The 17,902-nt window shown below is 43.7% G+C and overlaps 4 protein-coding genes across 6 annotated transcripts in view; 3 read left to right on the top strand and 1 right to left on the bottom strand.

The window, feature by feature from the left end:
* The first annotated feature begins 66 nt into the window (after positions 1–66).
* Positions 67–1,822, top strand: MAGOH (mago homolog, exon junction complex subunit). Its single transcript, XM_027748669.2, has 5 exons — positions 67–192; positions 302–360; positions 448–558; positions 858–940; positions 1,542–1,822. Exons 1-5 carry the CDS (start codon positions 105–107, stop codon positions 1,639–1,641), a joined length of 441 nt encoding a protein of 146 aa, XP_027604470.1. The 5' UTR covers positions 67–104; the 3' UTR covers positions 1,642–1,822.
* Positions 1,823–2,523: 701 nt separating this feature from the next.
* On the top strand, positions 2,524–8,437 carry CZIB (CXXC motif containing zinc binding protein). 3 transcript variants are annotated; one of them, XM_027748668.2, is made up of 8 exons: positions 2,524–2,696; positions 2,776–2,849; positions 2,933–2,989; positions 3,760–3,841; positions 4,323–4,354; positions 4,760–4,837; positions 6,936–7,001; positions 7,782–8,437. In XM_027748668.2, the coding sequence occupies exons 2-8, from the start codon at positions 2,847–2,849 to the stop codon at positions 7,857–7,859; spliced, it is 396 nt and encodes a 131-aa protein (XP_027604469.1). In that variant the 5' UTR covers positions 2,524–2,696; positions 2,776–2,846; the 3' UTR covers positions 7,860–8,437. The 3 variants fall into 3 exon arrangements, with proteins under 3 accessions (XP_027604469.1, XP_039236501.1, XP_027604467.1); XM_027748666.2 differs by having other exon boundaries at positions 2,535–2,696; positions 2,776–2,859; positions 7,782–8,185; XM_039380567.1 differs by lacking the exon at positions 6,936–7,001 and having other exon boundaries at positions 2,533–2,696; positions 2,776–2,859.
* A 171-nt stretch (positions 8,438–8,608) lies between these two features.
* Positions 8,609–14,944, bottom strand: CPT2 (carnitine palmitoyltransferase 2). The gene is made up of 5 exons (XM_027748659.2): positions 14,792–14,944; positions 13,983–14,063; positions 13,769–13,875; positions 11,222–12,526; positions 8,609–10,374 (listed from the first exon to the last, which is right to left on the bottom strand). The coding sequence occupies exons 1-5, from the start codon at positions 14,917–14,919 to the stop codon at positions 10,043–10,045; spliced, it is 1,953 nt and encodes a 650-aa protein (XP_027604460.2). The 5' UTR covers positions 14,920–14,944; the 3' UTR covers positions 8,609–10,042.
* Positions 14,945–16,742: 1,798 nt separating this feature from the next.
* SLC1A7 (solute carrier family 1 member 7) overlaps positions 16,743–17,902 on the top strand; it is a 48,729-nt gene continuing 47,569 nt past the window's right edge. Inside the window, exon 1 of the mRNA XM_027748703.2 lies at positions 16,743–16,883. Within this exon, the coding sequence (XP_027604504.1) occupies positions 16,743–16,883 (141 nt within the window). The remainder of the gene's footprint in view (positions 16,884–17,902) is intronic.

The following is a 17,902-nucleotide window of genomic DNA, read 5'->3' as shown; positions in this document are numbered from 1 at the left end:
TCACGGCCCCGCCGCCCGCCAGGGGGCGCGCGCGCGCCTCCCAGCCCCGCCGTGACGCGAGCGGCGCGCGCCGCCGCGGTGCATGCCGGGCCGGCGGCGGGAACATGGCGAGCGACTTCTACCTGCGGTACTACGTGGGGCACAAGGGGAAGTTCGGGCACGAGTTCCTCGAGTTCGAGTTCCGCCCCGACGGTGAGAGCGGGCGGGGGCCGGGGGGCACCGGGAGGGACGGCTCTGCGCTCCCCGAGGGCTCGGGGCCGGGCCGCCCCGGCGGGGTTTAACACGCGGCCTCTCCCCGCAGGGAAGCTGCGCTACGCCAACAACAGCAACTACAAGAACGATGTGATGATCCGCAAGGAGGTAAGTGAGGGGGGCGGCGGCGCGGGGCTCCCCTGCTGGAATGGTGTGTGCAGGGGTTGTAGTTCCATGTTGGGATGTTGTGTCCAGGCTTACGTGCACAAGAGCGTGATGGAGGAGCTGAAGAGAATCATCGACGACAGTGAAATCACGAAGGAAGATGATGCTCTGTGGCCGCCTCCGGACAGGGTGGGCCGGCAGGTGGGTGCATCTAATCGATGCTTTAATTTCCGTGGGTAGCTTCTTGGAAGCATAACAGAACTTTTCCCTCAAGGCTGTGTTGATTCCAGCCAAAAGGGAAACAATACTACCTTAAAACCTGAATAGTGACTCAATGGCAGCTTAGCTGGGGGAGTTAATATGATTCACAGACCTGCTGCACTCAATGTCTCTGTAATAGAAATTTGTAAAAAAAAAAAAAAAAAGTTATCACAGTACTTAAGTATTTCGGTAACTTGTACCTCAAAGCAGTAGAGTTCCCATAACCTTTTATTTTCCAGGAGCTTGAGATAGTAATTGGTGACGAGCACATCTCCTTTACCACGTCAAAAATCGGTTCACTCATTGATGTAAATCAGTCCAAGTACGTACCCTGCTTTTTTAAGTTGCTTTTATTGTTGTTTTTATTTAACAGTCTATATTAAACTTGCTGATCACTGGGTACCTGTATTTTACGTTGTTTCAAGGTACAGATCAGTTCCTGGGGACACTGCTCTGTGTTGCAGTGTAATGTACCAGCTGCCTTTAGACTGTGGCATTACACATATTTTCAAATACCTTGCTATAGGAACCCTGTCAGATGTGTTCATAGGCCAAACTGACCTGCCAGTCACCTGTCTGCATCAATGTCTTTGGGAGAACTGAGATTTCTGTATTTCACCAAAGCTGAAAAGATTGGCTGTCATGGTTGATTGGGTTTTTTTTTAATCCTAAGTGCTGTTGCTACTTGGCTTTCATGAAAAAAATGCACATTTTGTCAAGACTTAAAATATGCAAACCTGGAATGCAAAATGTTTTATCCATCAATGTAGAATGAAAAAAAATCTGTTCATGTCTAAAGTGACCTCCAAAAAGTCTCCTTACAGGCTTTGGGGTTTTTTTAATAGGTTAGTTCTATAAACTCTTCTAAAAGAGCATCAGTCTTAAACTTCTTTTGTTTTCTTTCCTTCTGTTGTGCACTGCAGAGATCCAGAAGGTTTGAGAGTATTCTACTACCTGGTCCAGGACCTTAAGTGTCTCGTCTTCAGTCTCATTGGACTGCACTTCAAGATTAAGCCAATTTAAATCAGACAAATTGAAGTTTGTATTACATTCTGTATGGGGGAATGGGTGGTGGGGGGGAGGATGCTGTTCCAGCTCGTCAGGGTTTCTGGCCTGGAGCTTTTATGTATTTCAGATTTTTTTGTTGTTGTTGTTAAAAATTGTCAGTGAGTATCCTTATTAAAAGGATGAGATTTCTTTTTAATTTTTGAGTTGTGAGAGACTGACTTCCTAACACTTCTTTTAGCATGATACACTCAGGGTATGTGACATCACTTGTATCACACACATCCTATATTTCTCTGTCTACACAGCAGTAGAAAATGGAATTAAGCCTGGCTCTGTGAAACGAAACTTCAGCCAGCTGTCAGGATAAACCTTTGTTACTGTCCTGAGCTGGCTATTCTGTTGGCCAGCCCAAAAGTGCAAACCAGCTGACTCTGCATGTGGTACCTGGTGGTAGCAGACACGCATCACCTTCCTCATGTCCTGTGCTCACCTGTTTGCCCCCAGAGCACAGGTGGACAACAGGCCGCCAGGAGCCACCCAGGATCTTCACTGACGCTCCCATCCAGCTTTGGAAAAGCTTGAAAAGCAACGTAGAATGTATTTAGTTAAGTTCTAGTCTAGCAGATCTGTTGTGCAGCATTAATTAAAAGACTTTGAGGGGTCTGAGACTCCCTGTGGGCTCTGAGGTTGTTCCCCACAGCAGCGCTGCCAAACTGTGCCCTTGCTTTCTCTGGCACATCTCTATTTCCTAAGTCAGTAGCCACTGCGATTAAAAAACAATTGTGGTTAAATGGCTTTTTAAAGGTGAAAACCCCCATTGCCGGTGCCAGCCCCTCCCGCTTTCCCGCCCCTCGCCACAGGCACCGCCCGCCCTTCCCGCCCGGCCGGGGCGGTGACGGGCGCCATCTTGGCTGAGGGCAAGCGCGGCTTCGCGTCGGCTTCAGCCCGGCAGGGAGCGCCGGGCGCGGCCGCCATCTTGGCTGAGGGCACGGCCTCGGCGGGGCAGAGGGAGAAGAGAATTCCACAAAAATTCCACGGAGGAGCGGCCGGAGACCCGCGCGGCCATGGGGGTAGGTGGGACCGCGGCCGGGCCGGGCCGGGCCGATGCGACCCGGGCTGACGCCGCTCCCGCCGCCCCTTGCCTTGCAGAGGATCGGGCTGCAGCTCCGCGCCACGCTGGAGAACATCACCCGGCTGCGGGCCGAGGGCGAGGACTTCCGATGGTACCTCAAGGTGCGGCGGGGCCGGGGGGGTCACACATCCCGCGTTAGTGACAGCTCTCAGCTCTCTGACTTCTGTTTTCCAGCTGAAATGTGCGAACTGCGGCGAAGTGTCTGAGAAGTGGCAGTACCTGCGGCTGATGGTGCGTGTCCCTGTAACCTGCCTCAGAACAAAAATGGGAACACGAACCTGCCTCTTACACACGTATTAGCATCAGGAATGGGACCACTTGCACTTTAGACGAGTTTTTCAATTGCTATATGCGTTTCATAGCTTTTCAGTAGCTATATGCAATTAGAAAACGCTGTCATATTCCATACTAAAAAAAATTTGGATCCTGTTAATTAAAACATGCCATTGGAATGGTGACTGTTAGTGAGCAAGTATTTACATCTGCTCTAAAAAAAAAAACTTTCTGTAAAAATAAAATTTGAAAACAAATTTTGAAGTGGTATCAGAATAAGGTTGTGCCTGTAAATATTTCTCTGATGCTGATGGAATATTTCTGGAGAAATTTAGGTAATTCAAGGTGAGTTAAGCATGCTAAATTAGCATTTGGAAACTGAAAAAGCAGGATAAAAGGGATAAGAGAAGGTTCCGTTCTTCAGAATGATGATCCTTTTTTCTTGCATAATACTGCGTGGCAAGAATGTATTTTGAGGAATTAATAGAACATGCTTATGTGGACCAAGACATAACTATCCACTATTCCCTGTTTTAAGTCTAGAACAGAATTATTCTTTGATAATCGCAGCTTCTTGAATTACTAACCTCTTGTTTAAAAAAAAGCCTTCTTGTGGCAATATTTTTAAGAAGTGAAAGACTGTTGTAAAAACTGCTTTACCTTTGCAGAGGTTTCCAGTGGCTCAGCTGAAGTGCAGTCACAAATGTCTCTGCTGTCGTGGTTTTTAGGACAGTGCTCCCCTGAAGGGCGGCCGAGGCAGCGCCACGATGGTGCAGAAGTGCAAGCTGTGCTCCAGGGAGAACTCCATCGGTACGTGCTTACATGTTTAACAGGCACCATCCACTTGTCACTTTTTATCCCAAGTTTATTTTTTAGTCCCCATTTTTGCTTGTAAAGAGCATTCACCGGGGATTTCTTCCCTTGCACACCAGTGCTCGAGTTCACAACAGGTACACACTCGACATCACGCTCATGAAGCAGACAGCAAGGCCTGGTGAGTCCAGGTTTCTGCATGAACAAAACTCATCTGCAATGTCATTTTACAAAGCATGCAAGTTTTTTTTGCATTGGTAAGGTAAGAAAATGGTGCAGTGTAAACTTCTCAGGAGAAGGGAGAAAAAGTGAAGGCCTTCTACCTTCTGAAGGCCAGCTGCAGGAAATGCTTGGTGACTTTGTTTCTTTTACTTTGTATAAGGAAATTTCTTTGAAAGGAGAACCTGGTGCTTGGTTTGTGCTGAATAAAACTAAAGACATAATGCAACTCACTTTTACACTTTTTTTTTTGTTTTAGATATTTTAAGTCAGACAATCAAGCCTTACAATGTAAGTTTGCTTCCTCTTCTATATAACAAGTGAGAGATAAATTAGCATTAATACTATTTTGAGTTTTTGCTTTATCATCCTCTTTCAAGAACACAAAAGAAGCTGGTATTGTTCCCTGACAGAAATTGTCTCTTGTAGACTCCTGCAGAGTCTCAAGTGTAGAATAATCTGATACATTTCATAAGCCAACACAGAACTGTATCACTCAAATTAGAGGTGGTTAGGCCTGTATTAGCAGACTAAGAAATTCTAGTTAATGACCACCTATTAAATGAGCCCTAGGATTCTGCTGTCACTTGGGGCATCAGAGATGACAGTACTGCCCTTAAAGCAGTCCATTCCTAAACTAATGCTTGTCACTGTCTCTATTAGATGGAAACTAATGGAATTCTGGCTCAATTACAGGCTGAAGACAGTGAGAAATTCAAGACAATAGTGGAGTTTGAATGCCGAGGTCTGGAACCGGTTGACTTTCAACCACAGGTGAGATCTTACTTGTGATTTGTTTCTCAGTTTTTAAAAACACTTCTTGTAGACTCCAGAGCGATAAAATACACATTGTTTGAAATGGTTCTGGAACATCCTAGACCTCCCCAAATTCCCATTCTCCCCATGGGATTCCCATCCACTTTTTTTCTATTTCATTTGACTCCAAACAAACCCAAAAACTAACAGATAATATTAACAACTCTGGTATTCTTTGTGCCAGGAAAATCTAGCACTAGGCACACCTTGGAGTCTTACTCCAGCTGCCTTACAGGTGACTAGCACTGCTCACCTGAACTCACCTGAGAGGTCTTCAGTGCTCAGGTTATCGCAGAAGAGTCTTTCCCAAGGGGAATTGTGAGAGTGCAGCGTTGGACAGAGCACCACTGTGCTCCTTGCTGTTACAGAGAGCACATGCAGTTCAGGTTATGAACACGATTCAGTGTATGCCCTCTAAAAAACAAACAAATTTCCTTTGGGATTTGACATCACCAAAGCCACAGGGAGTGATTATTGGCAGTTTTCCACGTGAAACTTGAGCAAAGGCTGAAGATCACCAGCACTTAAAGGCTGTTGGAAAGCACACCTCAAGGTTCAGAGTTAAAGGATTTCTCCAGGGCCACGCCAGTCTGCAGTGACTCATCTGCCTGTGCACGGTCATGCCTCTTAACTCCCTGCTATATTTAACCTATTATTCCAGTCGGATTAGGTGTAAATAGACTGACAGATATAAACCTGTCTTATCCTTCCCTCAGACTGTGATGCTGGGCTAAGAAACAGCCCAAAGAAGCCAATCCTACAACGAATTTGATATAAATAGAATCCCCACTGCAGAGTGCTGCAGGAGGTCTTTATCTGTTTATTTAAGTGAAGCCCATCTTTCTGAGGACCAGAGTGGTTATTAGTTTATCCCTGTTTGAAAGCTATGCAACCAGACCTAGGAACTCACCCCTCAAGAAAAATCTATGGGAAGACTACAAAATATAGGAGATATTTAGAGCTCTGCATCCTAACTGTCAATTTTATTTTTATCTGGAGAAAAAAGCTTCATTAAAGCTTTTAATTTAATCTAAATTTGGTCTCTGCACTTGACTGGAGAGTATACTTGAATTCCTGAAGAGATATTTGAGTGAATTTTCTGGAGCCTAAATCAGTAAATGAGAATTTTCTGATGCCTGTATGACTTCTGCAGTTCCAAACAATTCTGTGAACTGCTTTATATTTGACATGATCCAAGCCAGCCTGGCTTCTCCACAGCCTTACATCTGGCTTTTGATTAGCACCATGGCCATAGTATTACAGTATTTTCTCCCTATTCTTGGTAGACATAATACAAACACACCTGAAGTCAATTTAAAGTGGCTTAACGCTTGCATGTCTTATTTAAATTGTAGTTATCTAAAAAAAGAAAGCAGAGAAAGTATCCTTTGGTTCTCCAGATATACACCCTCCTTTTAGACCTAGTACAGAAGCATGTAATTCCAGTCACGTGGCTCTTTGTTCCCTGGAGGGCTGGTGAGTGGCTCCAGGTGGCAAAAGCAGGGCTTCTTCTATTTTTCTAGTGTTTGTTCTGTACTGCAGCTCTGCAGTTTTGTCCCATGATGCTGATCTGCCTCTCCACCCCAGCAGTGCCCTTGAGATGGGCTTCCAACAGTTCTAGAAGGGCCACTGTGCCCTGCAGATCACTCTCCTTGTGTTAGACCTCACCCACTCTCTGTGGTTTATTTAACTCCCAAGTGCTTAACCTTCCTTCAGATCCTGAAATATTTTAAAATCATGTGGCTTACTTTGCACATTCTTACACAGCTAAATGTCTGACTGGCATTAGTGGGATTTCTCTATCAAAAATGCAAGTGTAGATCCCTTACAGAAAACCAGGAAGAAACATGGATTTTTAGCCAATTGTTAATAAAATTCTGTAGTTAGAAATGGCAATGTAAGAAACCTTCCTGTATGCTACAGAAGTGGCTGGGATTTTTAAATATACAATGAAATTTTGTGCTGAGTTACTTTCTTTAAATATGTTTCAATGATCATATTTATTATTTTCTTGGTACAACTTACTTTTAAAAACTTTCTGCAAATGTGTTTGCAGGCAGGGTTTGCTGCTGAAGGTGCAGAATCTGGCACACCTTTCAATGACATAAACCTGTTGGAAAAGGTATGTTGTCTTAGTTTCATTAGTAAATCTCATTATTTAGCTTGCTTTCCCCAAGTCACTAGTGCAAAATACACACCCTGCTCTTTCCTGTAGCCACAGGAAGGTCATAGCTGGAGAGAGGAACTGCATCAACTATAACAACCAGCATTACTAAGTGTCACTTTAGAAGTAGGTATTTGATAACTTAGCAGCTGGCAAAGGTAGAAATGCTACTTTTATTTAAGTCACTCAAGAATTCCAAAGAGCAGGAACCTGGAATATTAAATGGCTGGGGTCATGAGAGCGGTGAATTGATTTTTCTGGGAAGATCCCTGCACATTTTCCTGTGCACAAAGGTATTAAAAAGTAATACAGACACTGTCCTTCAAAGCTCAGGATAATGACACCAGCATTGCAAATCTTCCTTGGCTGTGAGCAGGAATCTCAAGGTCAAATCTGTTCCCTGGTATCCTACTTGGCAGGGATCTGCATATCTGCTTACCCACCTGACTAAGGTATTGTAAATGATAGATAATCCTTTCACCTGCCATGGCTGCTGTCTTGTCCACTACAGGCTGTGGACTACATATGAAAAAACCTACAACATTATATAAATAAAAACACTGAGACTGAAGGTCATTTTGCTTCTCTCACCTGTCAAAACTTAACTTGGTGACTGCACAGTGCTTTCCACAGAAGTCTAAGACCCAAATTTTGAGTGACATTTGGTTTCAGTTTGAATTCCAGTCTGTGTGCATTCTGTCCTCTGTGACTAACTCTGTGAAATCTTATTTCCTGCAGGATTGGAATGACTATGATGAAAAAACAAAGGAATCTGTTGGGATCTATGAAGTTACCCACAAATTTGTAAAATGCTGAAGTTCACAGCCCTAATAAATCTTGACATGCTTATTGATGGAGGAGCTGTATCCATCAGATACAAAGTTTCCTTGGAGTTCCTTTTTTTATCTGGCTGCACTTCAGAAATGGAAACCTAAGTTCACAGAATCATTAAGGTTGGAAAAGGCCTCCCAGATCACCGAGTCTGACCTTTGGCCAACATCACTAAGTTGTACTTACTGTCCCCAGCATTCTCTAATAAAATATTTTCCACAGAGCACTTGGAGATGGCCTCAGTACAAACTGAAAATAGTACATACACCTGACTGAACTGTGCCATTTTCTTAATGCTTTTTTTTGAAATATATACGGTTGTGGTGGACTGTAGCTTAACTACTGCACACAGTGACTGCTCAGACAACTTACAGCCCTAAAGTCTATCATGAAGAAATGGCTATGAGGATTAGTAAGGTTTGTGTTAACTGTTCCAGGGAACAGCTACACCTTTAGTAGCTTTCTGCCACTTCAAGTAAAGACACTGAGCTGAGTGTACTGAGAACACTTACCAAGCTTGACTGCTGTTGACATTTACACAGTTACAATCTTCTGAAAATCAAGTTATCTTTCCAAGTGTGTCATTAAATAAACATCACTTTTAGTTGAAGACAGACATTGTGCTCCTTGGTGGATGCACTCACAATCTTGCCAGCTGTTCTCATGTTTAAAAACAAACAAAAAAACCAACCCACCAAAAAAAACCCACAAAGGAAAAAAAAAAAACAAAACCCACTTTTTAAGTGAACTTTATTCAGACTTTCGGTCTGATTATTGTTTCCTGATACATTATTTCCTTCATCTTCCCAAATGATCACCTTTCCTTTCTTTGTTTAAATGAGCAAGAACAATCATGCTAAGTTTTAAAAGGAGTTTTAAAATAAGGCTTTTCAGGTGAAAACTAGAACAGCGAATTACAAGGTGCAAACAGCCCTGACTAGGAAAAGTTCATAAGCCTTCAGGCTTACCCATTAAAAGCATGCCTCTCCCCTTCCAGCACTTGCAGTTCATACTTCCAAGATATGGTATCGCTTACATTCACTGTGATAAAGAAAAAAGACACTGGGAGAGCCTGGAAGCTGAGAAATCCAAAGGAAGAGAAAAGGCAAGTAGGTTTCTGAGCCTCTGAACCTGATCTGTCACATCAGATGTGCTCAGACTTCTCTGTTCTGCTAAAAGATTTGGTTGTCCAGGACAGGGGGCTGTGCTGAAAGACAGGAGCTGCATTAGCTTGACATAGATCACAAAAGCAAGTTCTACTCAGCTCTAGAGAAAGATTCATCCTTCCAGAAGAAAAAGAGTGGAAGTCAAGAGGGTTTAAAAGGCGGGAGTTCAAGTTACACATACCATGTAAGTGCAGAATGCTTTCAGCAGTATTCTTTCCAACTTTTATAAGAATCATGAGCTATGGATAAAGGGACTACCCATACTGTATGAATTAGATCTGGCAATAAAAGAACTCTGTGGTTAATAGTAGACAGCTTTATTAAAATACAGTCTTTTCCAATCAGTTTAACAATCCACTTGATGATTGCATATCACTTAAGGCCTCCCACTTCTTTTTGTTTCTCTGGAAGTTAAGAGTGGAAAGACTTCAAGCAGTTGAGGCACCATCAGTTCTGATATAAATTCAAGTTTAAAGAGAAAAGTAAGTGTGAGCAGTTAGTAAGAAAGCTTACTGCAAGTGCAAATGGAACTACTCTTTCATGTCTAAAATTATTGCATGTATTTTTTTTTTTTAAATCTTTGCAGTTTAAGAGTAGTATCACAGTATTGATTTGAGTGTCTGAACACTCATGGAACACAGTTCCAAGTTCATAAACTTTTTATTTTAGAAGATGTGTTTTAAGAACACATGGATCAGTTGGAACAGATGGATGTGTTACTTAATTTTACACTGTGAGTAATGTAAGTTACTCACAATTAAGTGAGTTACTTAATTTTACATTGTGAGGATGCTTCCTGAAGCATCCACTCAAGGTCTGTAATTGATTTCTTTAAAATAAATACAAATTTCATAGTGAATCTAACAGTATTCAAGTTCAGTGAAGATACATGAAGCCAATTAAGTTGGGCAGTCTCAGCCATGCTGAACACTGATTAGTATGTCAATTAGACATAGTCTGCATTTTGTACTGCAATTGTAAAGTCTTCTAATGTCTTTATGTCTAAGTACCAATCTTCTTGCCCGTTAAAACATTAAAGATATCTTCTAGTGACTTGTATATACACCGAAGGAATTCTTCACCATTCCTAGTTGGGTAAGAGGAAACATTACAACCTATCCAGTCGTCATGGACCTGATACCCTAATCCAAAGCCATCGGACACCACGGGGCCAAACCCTCCCAGCTGCACAGCTGGGCTGACCAACGTGCTTGTGGAAATGATGTTGTGATTGAGCCGAGCATAGGCCGGGTCTTGATAGAAATCAGGCAGAGCAAGCCCTTTGGATAAGGCCAAATAGCGCAGGCCGAAGAGATGGCGGTCAAATCCCTGCCCTGTTCAAATCAAATAACATGTATTAGAGAGATGGCTCATTTTTGTGGGAAGTAAACTCATTTATTTTGACATCACATTGTTTTTCAGCCACAAAAGAGGTCTGTGAAGTGAGGTTCATTTTTGTATTAGCGGGAATTATTTTTCAGAAGCCAGACATTCTGCCCTTCTCATGCACACATCCCAAGGGAAGAGGGGCTGTTTTACTGCAAGAATCAACCAGGATTATGAGAGTACACTAAAGTGCAATGTTAACAGACAATTTTAATAATACATCACATTCTTTGATTAACTATTTATCCGAACATACCAAGTTGTTTAAAGCAGAAAAAAAGCTTTCCTAAAACTTATTAATCTAAAGAGGAAGAGGATCTTGCATCAACAGAAAGAGGCCAATTTTAGACTCTATGGGGTAATGTTCTACAGTCTATTTTACTGAAATAATGCTAGGAATAGACTAGCCAAAAATATCAGTTTGATTTGGAAGTTGTTACAGCCTTTATCCCCTGCACACATACAGACTTAAAGCCAAAGTTCTTGGTTGCCCTGGGGAGTACAACATGCACTAAGTATTTATCAAATCTTCCAATACCCCAGCTGCCCTGGGGACAAAAAAAAGTATAAAAAATTCTCAACACATTAACAGTGATGTGGAAATCACAGAGGCATTCCTCTCCATCAAGAAATGAGTGTTACAGAAGGCATTTTAAACTGCAGCCTTTGGCTACTGTTTTTGTCAAGTTTACATTAGCATCAGACCGCCAGCAAAATTAAATTATTTGGTTGTAAATTAAATATTTACAGACCTTTTCATGCAAAAGCAGAAGTGTATGATCTGTTCCTACTCACCCATAGCAGCTTCTCTTGTCAAGCGGCCGTGGTACTTGGAGCACTCCACTATCAACTTCTGCAGCTCTTCTGTGCTGTGTTTGGACAGTTCCTTGACAAAAGCTTCTGAGCATTTCTTGGTGTGGACAGAGGCAGGACGGATCGTTTCTGTACGGCCGTGTTTGAAAGCTGCAGTGCTGCAAGACTCGTACGTAGCGACGGTCTGGTTGTACTGGCGAAGGAAAGCCATCTGGAAGGCCAGCTGAGCCACACCATCTGGGCTCACCTTCTTCTGCTTTAGAAGCTCCTTGCCCCCTTTTTGGAACTGAATCATGTTAATAGACAGTGATTCTACAGTGGCATCGAATTTCTGTTTGGCTTTGGTAATCCCTGCTTTTAAGGCATCATTCAGCTTAAAGTCAAGTTTTTGCACTGCTTTAGAGGAGTCTACTGAAGCAGGCTGGGACTGGGGGCTGATGGCTGGTGAGTTGGTGCTGTCTTTAAAAACCTCATTCTGGAACCTGAGCACAGCCACACCATCTCCCCAAGAATGTTCAAAATTGATTCCTGCAGTGCCATCCTTGGTTATGATGAGGTTAAAGGATTTGTCATACCAGCGGTTAGCACCATCCCCATGCAACATAGTGTGGGACAAGTGCACAAAGTCTTTAATGGGAAAATCATCTAAACTTAAACAAAACACAGCAGAGTCTACTTTCTGAAGAGCTTCCTCATTGCCATTTTCCAGTAGGTTCTTTCTCAGCAATGCCCACGTGTCTCGGTTTTCACTGGAGAGGTAGCCAAGAGGGAAGGCTGGGGCTGGACTGTTGTCACTAAGGATGTATTTCAAGTGTGCTTGTATCTCTGAGGGTTTCAGCATGTTTCCATCTCTATCGATAACGTCAAACACATAAAAATTTCCATTTCTCAGTACTAGTAAATGCTTTGCCTTTTCGTCTGTATAAAGCTCATCTTTCTCGAGCTTAGGCACCCGTGTGGAATTGAAAAGCCTGAAGTACTGAGACATATCCAGGGGGTAAGCATTGACCATGTAGGCACCAAACCAGGACACCGAAGAAGGCACAAATCGGATAATTTTTTTAAAGAGCTCAGTGTCACTTTTTTCTGGATTGAGGTGAAAAACCTCTGGTTCCAGATAACCAGCCCTGAAGGTCTTCATAAAACGTATGGCAGAAACAGTCATGTTCGTAGCTCGTGTGAGCTGATCGTTGTATTCCGGTTTGGGATCAGGATTAAAAGACATAAATGCATTAAAATTCAAAACAACAGGCTCACGTGCTTTTAGGTACATGTCAAACCAGGGACCTGAAAATTGAGAGTTGAGAAATAGGTCAGAACATAAAAACAGCTCACTGAGTCAGACCAGAGGTTTGTGTAGTCCAACAGTGATCATGAATAAACACACACTGAAGTGCCTACAAACACAACAAACGTGCAGTAATTCACCCAACACCTCACATTTGGAGTGGTACATCCCTTTACCTACTCTTAAACTATTAATTTCTGCAACTCTCTGTCACTGAGGTTGAACCTTCTAGTTGGGCTGTAAGAAGGGCAACGGGTAGCTCAAGGACCTAAGTTACAATTTTAATTACAGTTTCTCACAGGTGAGTAACCAGAATTCATCTACAGTTTGAAAACCACATCTGTCATCATCACGCAGCCTTTTAACCCTGGACTTGAAAGTCTAAGGTGGAGGCAAATATACATACTTTCAGAAACCAATTTGAAGTAGAACAGGTCTTTTATGAGGCCTAAAGAAGAATAATAACTAAACAAAAAGTAATACAGACACCCCACAACTCACAGACAAAAAGCACTGATGAACAACATAAAGCCACCAGTTAAACCCTTAGATGCTGTTCAAAGTGAATGGAAAGTTAAATACAACAAACCAAACAGCAGTATTTTTTTGTAAAATAATCTGGTATTCTCCACAGAATTTATCGTAGCTAACACCCTCAAAAGAGAGCAAGGACAGAAGTGCATTCACTGGGCAACATGGCAACTTCTACTTCCATAGGTATTTGAATATTTCCACCTCTGCTGTTATCTATCCAGTACTTCCATAAGCAGACACTTCTACGTGGAAGTCAGTGGAAACAGTATAATCAAAAATCTATACACATCCTCTCCCTCTCCTAATGTGTTTTTCCTTTATTCTCATTTTCCTCTTTCTGTTGCTTCTTTTGTTTGTGTCTTGAGAAGATTATGGTTTGTAGTTTTAGGGGTTTTTAAGTCCAGAGCACTGACCACTTCTGCCTCTCAAACTTAGTTATACTCTCTGACCCCTTCCCTCCCTTAGAGTTTAGTTTTCTTACTAAATAACATGGAATTATTTGGAAATGATTGTTTTAGTTTCCTTAAGGGAGCTACTAGATAAGCTGCTCTTTAACCTCAACCTAAACAGACAGCCACAGTGTTCACAGCATGTTATTCCAAGTTTATGGATTACTTAAGCTTCAGCCTATTATATTTGTACCACAATGAGATGTTACCAAGCATGATGACCAACAGACTCCTCCAAAACCCAGCAGGCCAGCGTACCTGTGATGTAACTAGTATGCTTGTTCTGATTGTCTTGAGCAACCAGTTGCTCATGTAGCTCTCTTCCAATTCCCTTTTCAAAGGCATGAGCGAGTTCTTCAGTTTTCCTGCAGCAATCAAGAGAATAGTCAAAATGCTGTCACAGTCCTATTTTTTATCTGTATCACTTGGCTCTGAAGCAGCACATGACAGTGCAATACGTGTTTGTCTATACCTGAATTGGTCATCATTTAAAAGCGGTTTCTGGGCATTCAGGTATCTCACAACTGTATCTTCCAGTTTGGGAACAGGTAGTCTGAAGGAAGTGGAACACAGACACAATGCACTTTATGAGCAAGGGTACAAATGAAGCTTGAGTTTCTTACAGAGTAGCCTCCCTTCTTCCCTATCCTTCCTAATACTATTATATATACTGCACTATATATATATGGATAATATAATACATATTCTCCAAATGCCTCATAAGTTTCTTGTGGAATAAGAGAACTAGGGGAATAGACAGATACGGGTCAGCACAGCCTACGATACTTGGGAAACAAGGCAGAGAAGGAACCTGACCGGTGTTACAAAGGTACTGCGGTGATGGGTGTTAACCCCTCACAGAGAACACAGTGACAGGAACCACTGCCCGGAGAAGCAGCTCCGCAGAAGGTTACCAGCCCTGCTTCAGCCCTTCCCCTCACTGCGGGGTGCCGGACATCTACTTTCTTACAAATTTCCTATCGAGTATATCTTTGCCAACTTCCTCTCAGAACAAAAAAAAAAACATTTTCCTTACTATAAAACAATCCCGATACACTCCCGGGGTTCCTCTGCGACCCAAAGGGATGTTTCAGAAGCAGGCTTACAACCATATTTACACTTCATCCCTCCGCAGGGAGAGCGGGAAGCGCACAGCTCGGAGCCGAGGGAGGACATTCCCTCAGCCCCCGCCTCAGCGCGGACACCCCACACGGCCCCCGCCCCGCGCCCTCGGAGCGCAGCCCGGGGCACTCCCCGCGGGTGTCCCGGGACCCGCCGTACCTGGGCAGGCTCCTCTGGTAGTGCATGGTGGGCACGATGCTGCGGTGCAGGAACTCGGCAGCGCCCGCGCTGCTGTACCCGCGCCGCCCGCGGCCCGGGGCCGCCCTCAGCAGCTGCCGCGCCGCCATGATAGCAGCGCGTCAGCGCCGCCCGCCACGCTCGGCACCGCCCGCCCCCGCCGGCACCGCCCGCCACGCTCGGCACCGCCCGCCATTCCTGGCACCGCCCGCCACGCTCGGCACCGCCCGCCACGCTCGGCACCGCCCGCCATTCCTGGCACCGCCCGCCACGCTCGGCACCGCCCGCCCCCGCCGGCACCACCCACCATCCCCGGCACCGCCCGCCATTCCTGGCACCGCCCGCCGTTCTCGGCACCGCCCGCCATTCCTGGCACCGCCCGCCATTCTCGGCACCGCCCGCCATTCCTGGCACCGCCCGCCATTCTCGGCACCGCCCGCCATTCCTGGCACCGCCCGCCATTCCTGGCACCGCCCGCCCCTGCCGGCACCGCCCACCATCCCCGGCACCGCCCGCCCCTGCCCCCCGGCAAGGAGGGAGGAAAACGAAGCCTTTTCCCTGTTATTATTCCATTAAGAAAGTAGATTCGTTGCGCGCCGTCAAGGCAGCAAGGTTATCAGGGTATTGGAAAATGTCTGGAGTGGCGCGGTAACGCCATAGCATTAATAAAGTTTGCAGTAATAAAATTTGCATTGAGAAGTTAAATCAGAAACACGATATTAAATAATAAAACTATTAATGCATTAATAAAGTTTCCTGCTATCCTCTTGTTTTGACAGCACTCTTGTTCAACATACAGACTCCACTTATTTTTCCTCTCTCTTTTTTTTTTGTGTGTGTGTATCCATATGTCCTGTCTTTATACAGGATTCAGATCCTGCCTCCAAGAGAGCAGTTTAATCCCTCTTGAGCTTTTTTACTCACATGTGAGCGTGTAACAACAGTTCTGTATCACAGTATAAAGTGTAAAATTGTAAACGCACATTGTATTTTTGTTGTATTGTGTCCAATATTTTCCATAAAAACATTGAATAATATTAGAATATCCCAGAAGCTCCGGAAATGCTCTCGTAAGAAAGCGTGGCACAGCAAATGGTGATGAGGAGTGTATTTTTATCAGATACTCACCAGCATAAAAATCAGCGTTGGGATTGAATGCGGACACAGCAAAGGAAAGGAAAGCAATCCCTGTGGCTTAGTCTCATAATCCTCTGAAAGTAAATTGGCCCTACCCTAATCAACATAGTGGTTGGAAGAAAAGTGAAATCATTTCACTTCCCAGACAATAAATGCCAAATGCCAGAAGATGTCCTTGCATGTTCCAGTCTGTGGCTGTTTCCTGTTCAATGTGTGTCTCTTACGCTGCTCATTCAGCCTTTTTTTGGCCATGATAACGAAAAACCCCAGCCTGCTTTAATTAATGAAGTCCAGTTTCACCTAGCTTGCCCTGTTGTGATAGTCCTGTTCCAAATGTTACCTGCCCTACCCTTTAGGAGAACGGCAGTAATGTTCCTGTTCCCTGTGTGAGTGCTGACTTGTAGAGTTCCCTTTCCAGGTTTGGGTGTCCAGACCCCAAATTCAGAGACTGAGGAATGCACCGTCTTTCTCCCAGGAGTGTCACTTTGTTTTGAACTAGTCTTGTTTTAGAAATACTACTGCATTCTGTTCTAATTTTCCAGAGCCCCCTAATCTTCTTCCAGGCTCTTAATGATGTAGTTGATAATAGGATTGTTGGTATTAATTTGGAACAATAACGCCAGCTGCTTGCTTGGTGGCTATTGGCAGAGGGGTGACCTTGCAGGTCAGCTAAGCAGAACTGGAAGTGCTTTGATCTGATCTATACAGAGCCAGATCTGTCCACTCGAACAAGAGGAGTGAGGGAATTCTCTCCTCATGGGATGCTGATTCTTCCCCGCAGAGCACGGAGCACAGCATGGCGGTGGCTTTGGATGCAATCCTCGCTCGGATCAAGGATGTTTGTAAAAGGAATGGTTTGCTCATCCTCTCCGTGTTGTCCGTCACCATCGGCTGTCTCCTTGGATTCTTCCTGAGGACGAGACGACTCTCCCAGCAGGTAAGAGTGGGCACGGCAGCAACACTGCAGAGAAAATACCACACTTACGTAACAGAAGACATATGGAACTTGTGCAACTTCAGCACGGGCTTTGGAACACAAAAATTGTGTATATATATTTGTTAAATTAGTTTAATTCCATCTGTTTGTTAATCTAAGTTGATCTTTGGGTCCTTTCACACGTTCTCAAACAATACATCAGCAAAGGGTTCTGGTCTCTAAGACACCTGGTAAGTGTAGCATAAACACAGAATGTTGCAAGTATGGATAATAATAGTGGACATTTAAGCTAGAAGAGATGTAGCATCTAATGTAGACCTGGAAAAACTGGTACTGCAATATATTGGATTTTACATTATTTTGGAATATGTATGTGTAAAGAAAACACTGGGAATATTTTTCAGCATCAGATGCACGGAGGTGCAGATGTTTATATCACAGCAATGGCATTCCATGTTAACGAATTTAAGATTTCCCATCATTAGCAGACCATGTTACTGAAGTCACTTGGGGCTTTCTCCCACAGCACACTTCAACCAAGCCCTTGGGGGTGCTGATTTCTGCTGCATTAGTCAGACAGACCAGACGACAACATGCATTGCTGAATGTGTTGTTTGAGCACAAAATATAAATCTCGGTTAAAAAATATGGCATTTAGTAAATGCAACCAAACTATACCAATTCTGTTTTCTGCTATGGCAAACCACTGTCTGAGCATCGTTTGTGACCAAGCAGTAGCTTCACACATACTTAGGAAAACACACAAAATACAGAATGAAGAGATTGTTCAGAGCAACCTATTAACAACAGTCCTCAAGTGATGACATATTTTATTTCTGTCTTCCTTTGTAAAGGAACAAGCCATGTAGAGTGTTTATTGAATAGCAACATATTATGTAATCTAATTAATTTTAAAATGATCTTTTGAAGCCTGCTATCTTTGCCACCTTTCATGCCAAAGCTGCAGATTTTACCCGTGTTATCTGATCCCCAGCTCTGGCAGCACTTGTGAAGGCAGA

The sequence above is a fragment of the Pipra filicauda genome, unplaced genomic scaffold, assembly GCF_003945595.2.
Source record: "Pipra filicauda isolate LSUMZ 115617 unplaced genomic scaffold, ASM394559v2 scaffold19_size4547281_pilon, whole genome shotgun sequence".
Lineage (NCBI taxonomy): Eukaryota > Metazoa > Chordata > Aves > Passeriformes > Pipridae > Pipra > Pipra filicauda.
This window is presented reverse-complemented; position numbering and strand designations above follow the sequence as displayed.

Coding starts and splice junctions, on each gene's coding strand:
- MAGOH (XM_027748669.2), top strand. CDS start 105: ATGGCGAGCGACTTCTACCTGCGGTACTACGTGGGGCACAAGGGGAAG. Junction 361..447: donor ATGTGATGATCCGCAAGGAG/GTAAGTGAGGGG, acceptor TGTTGTGTCCAG/GCTTACGTGCACAAGAGCGT. Junction 559..857: donor CGGACAGGGTGGGCCGGCAG/GTGGGTGCATCT, acceptor TTTATTTTCCAG/GAGCTTGAGATAGTAATTGG.
- CZIB (XM_027748666.2), top strand. Junction 2,860..2,932: donor ACTTCCGATGGTACCTCAAG/GTGCGGCGGGGC, acceptor TCTGTTTTCCAG/CTGAAATGTGCGAACTGCGG. Junction 3,842..4,322: donor CTCCAGGGAGAACTCCATCG/GTACGTGCTTAC, acceptor TTTTTGTTTTAG/ATATTTTAAGTCAGACAATC.
- CPT2 (XM_027748659.2), bottom strand. CDS start 14,919: ATGGCGGCGCGGCAGCTGCTGAGGGCGGCCCCGGGCCGCGGGCGGCGC. Junction 13,876..13,982: donor TTAAATGATGACCAATTCAG/GTATAGACAAAC, acceptor TGATTGCTGCAG/GAAAACTGAAGAACTCGCTC. Junction 10,375..11,221: donor GACAAGAGAAGCTGCTATGG/GTGAGTAGGAAC, acceptor TGATTTGAACAG/GGCAGGGATTTGACCGCCAT.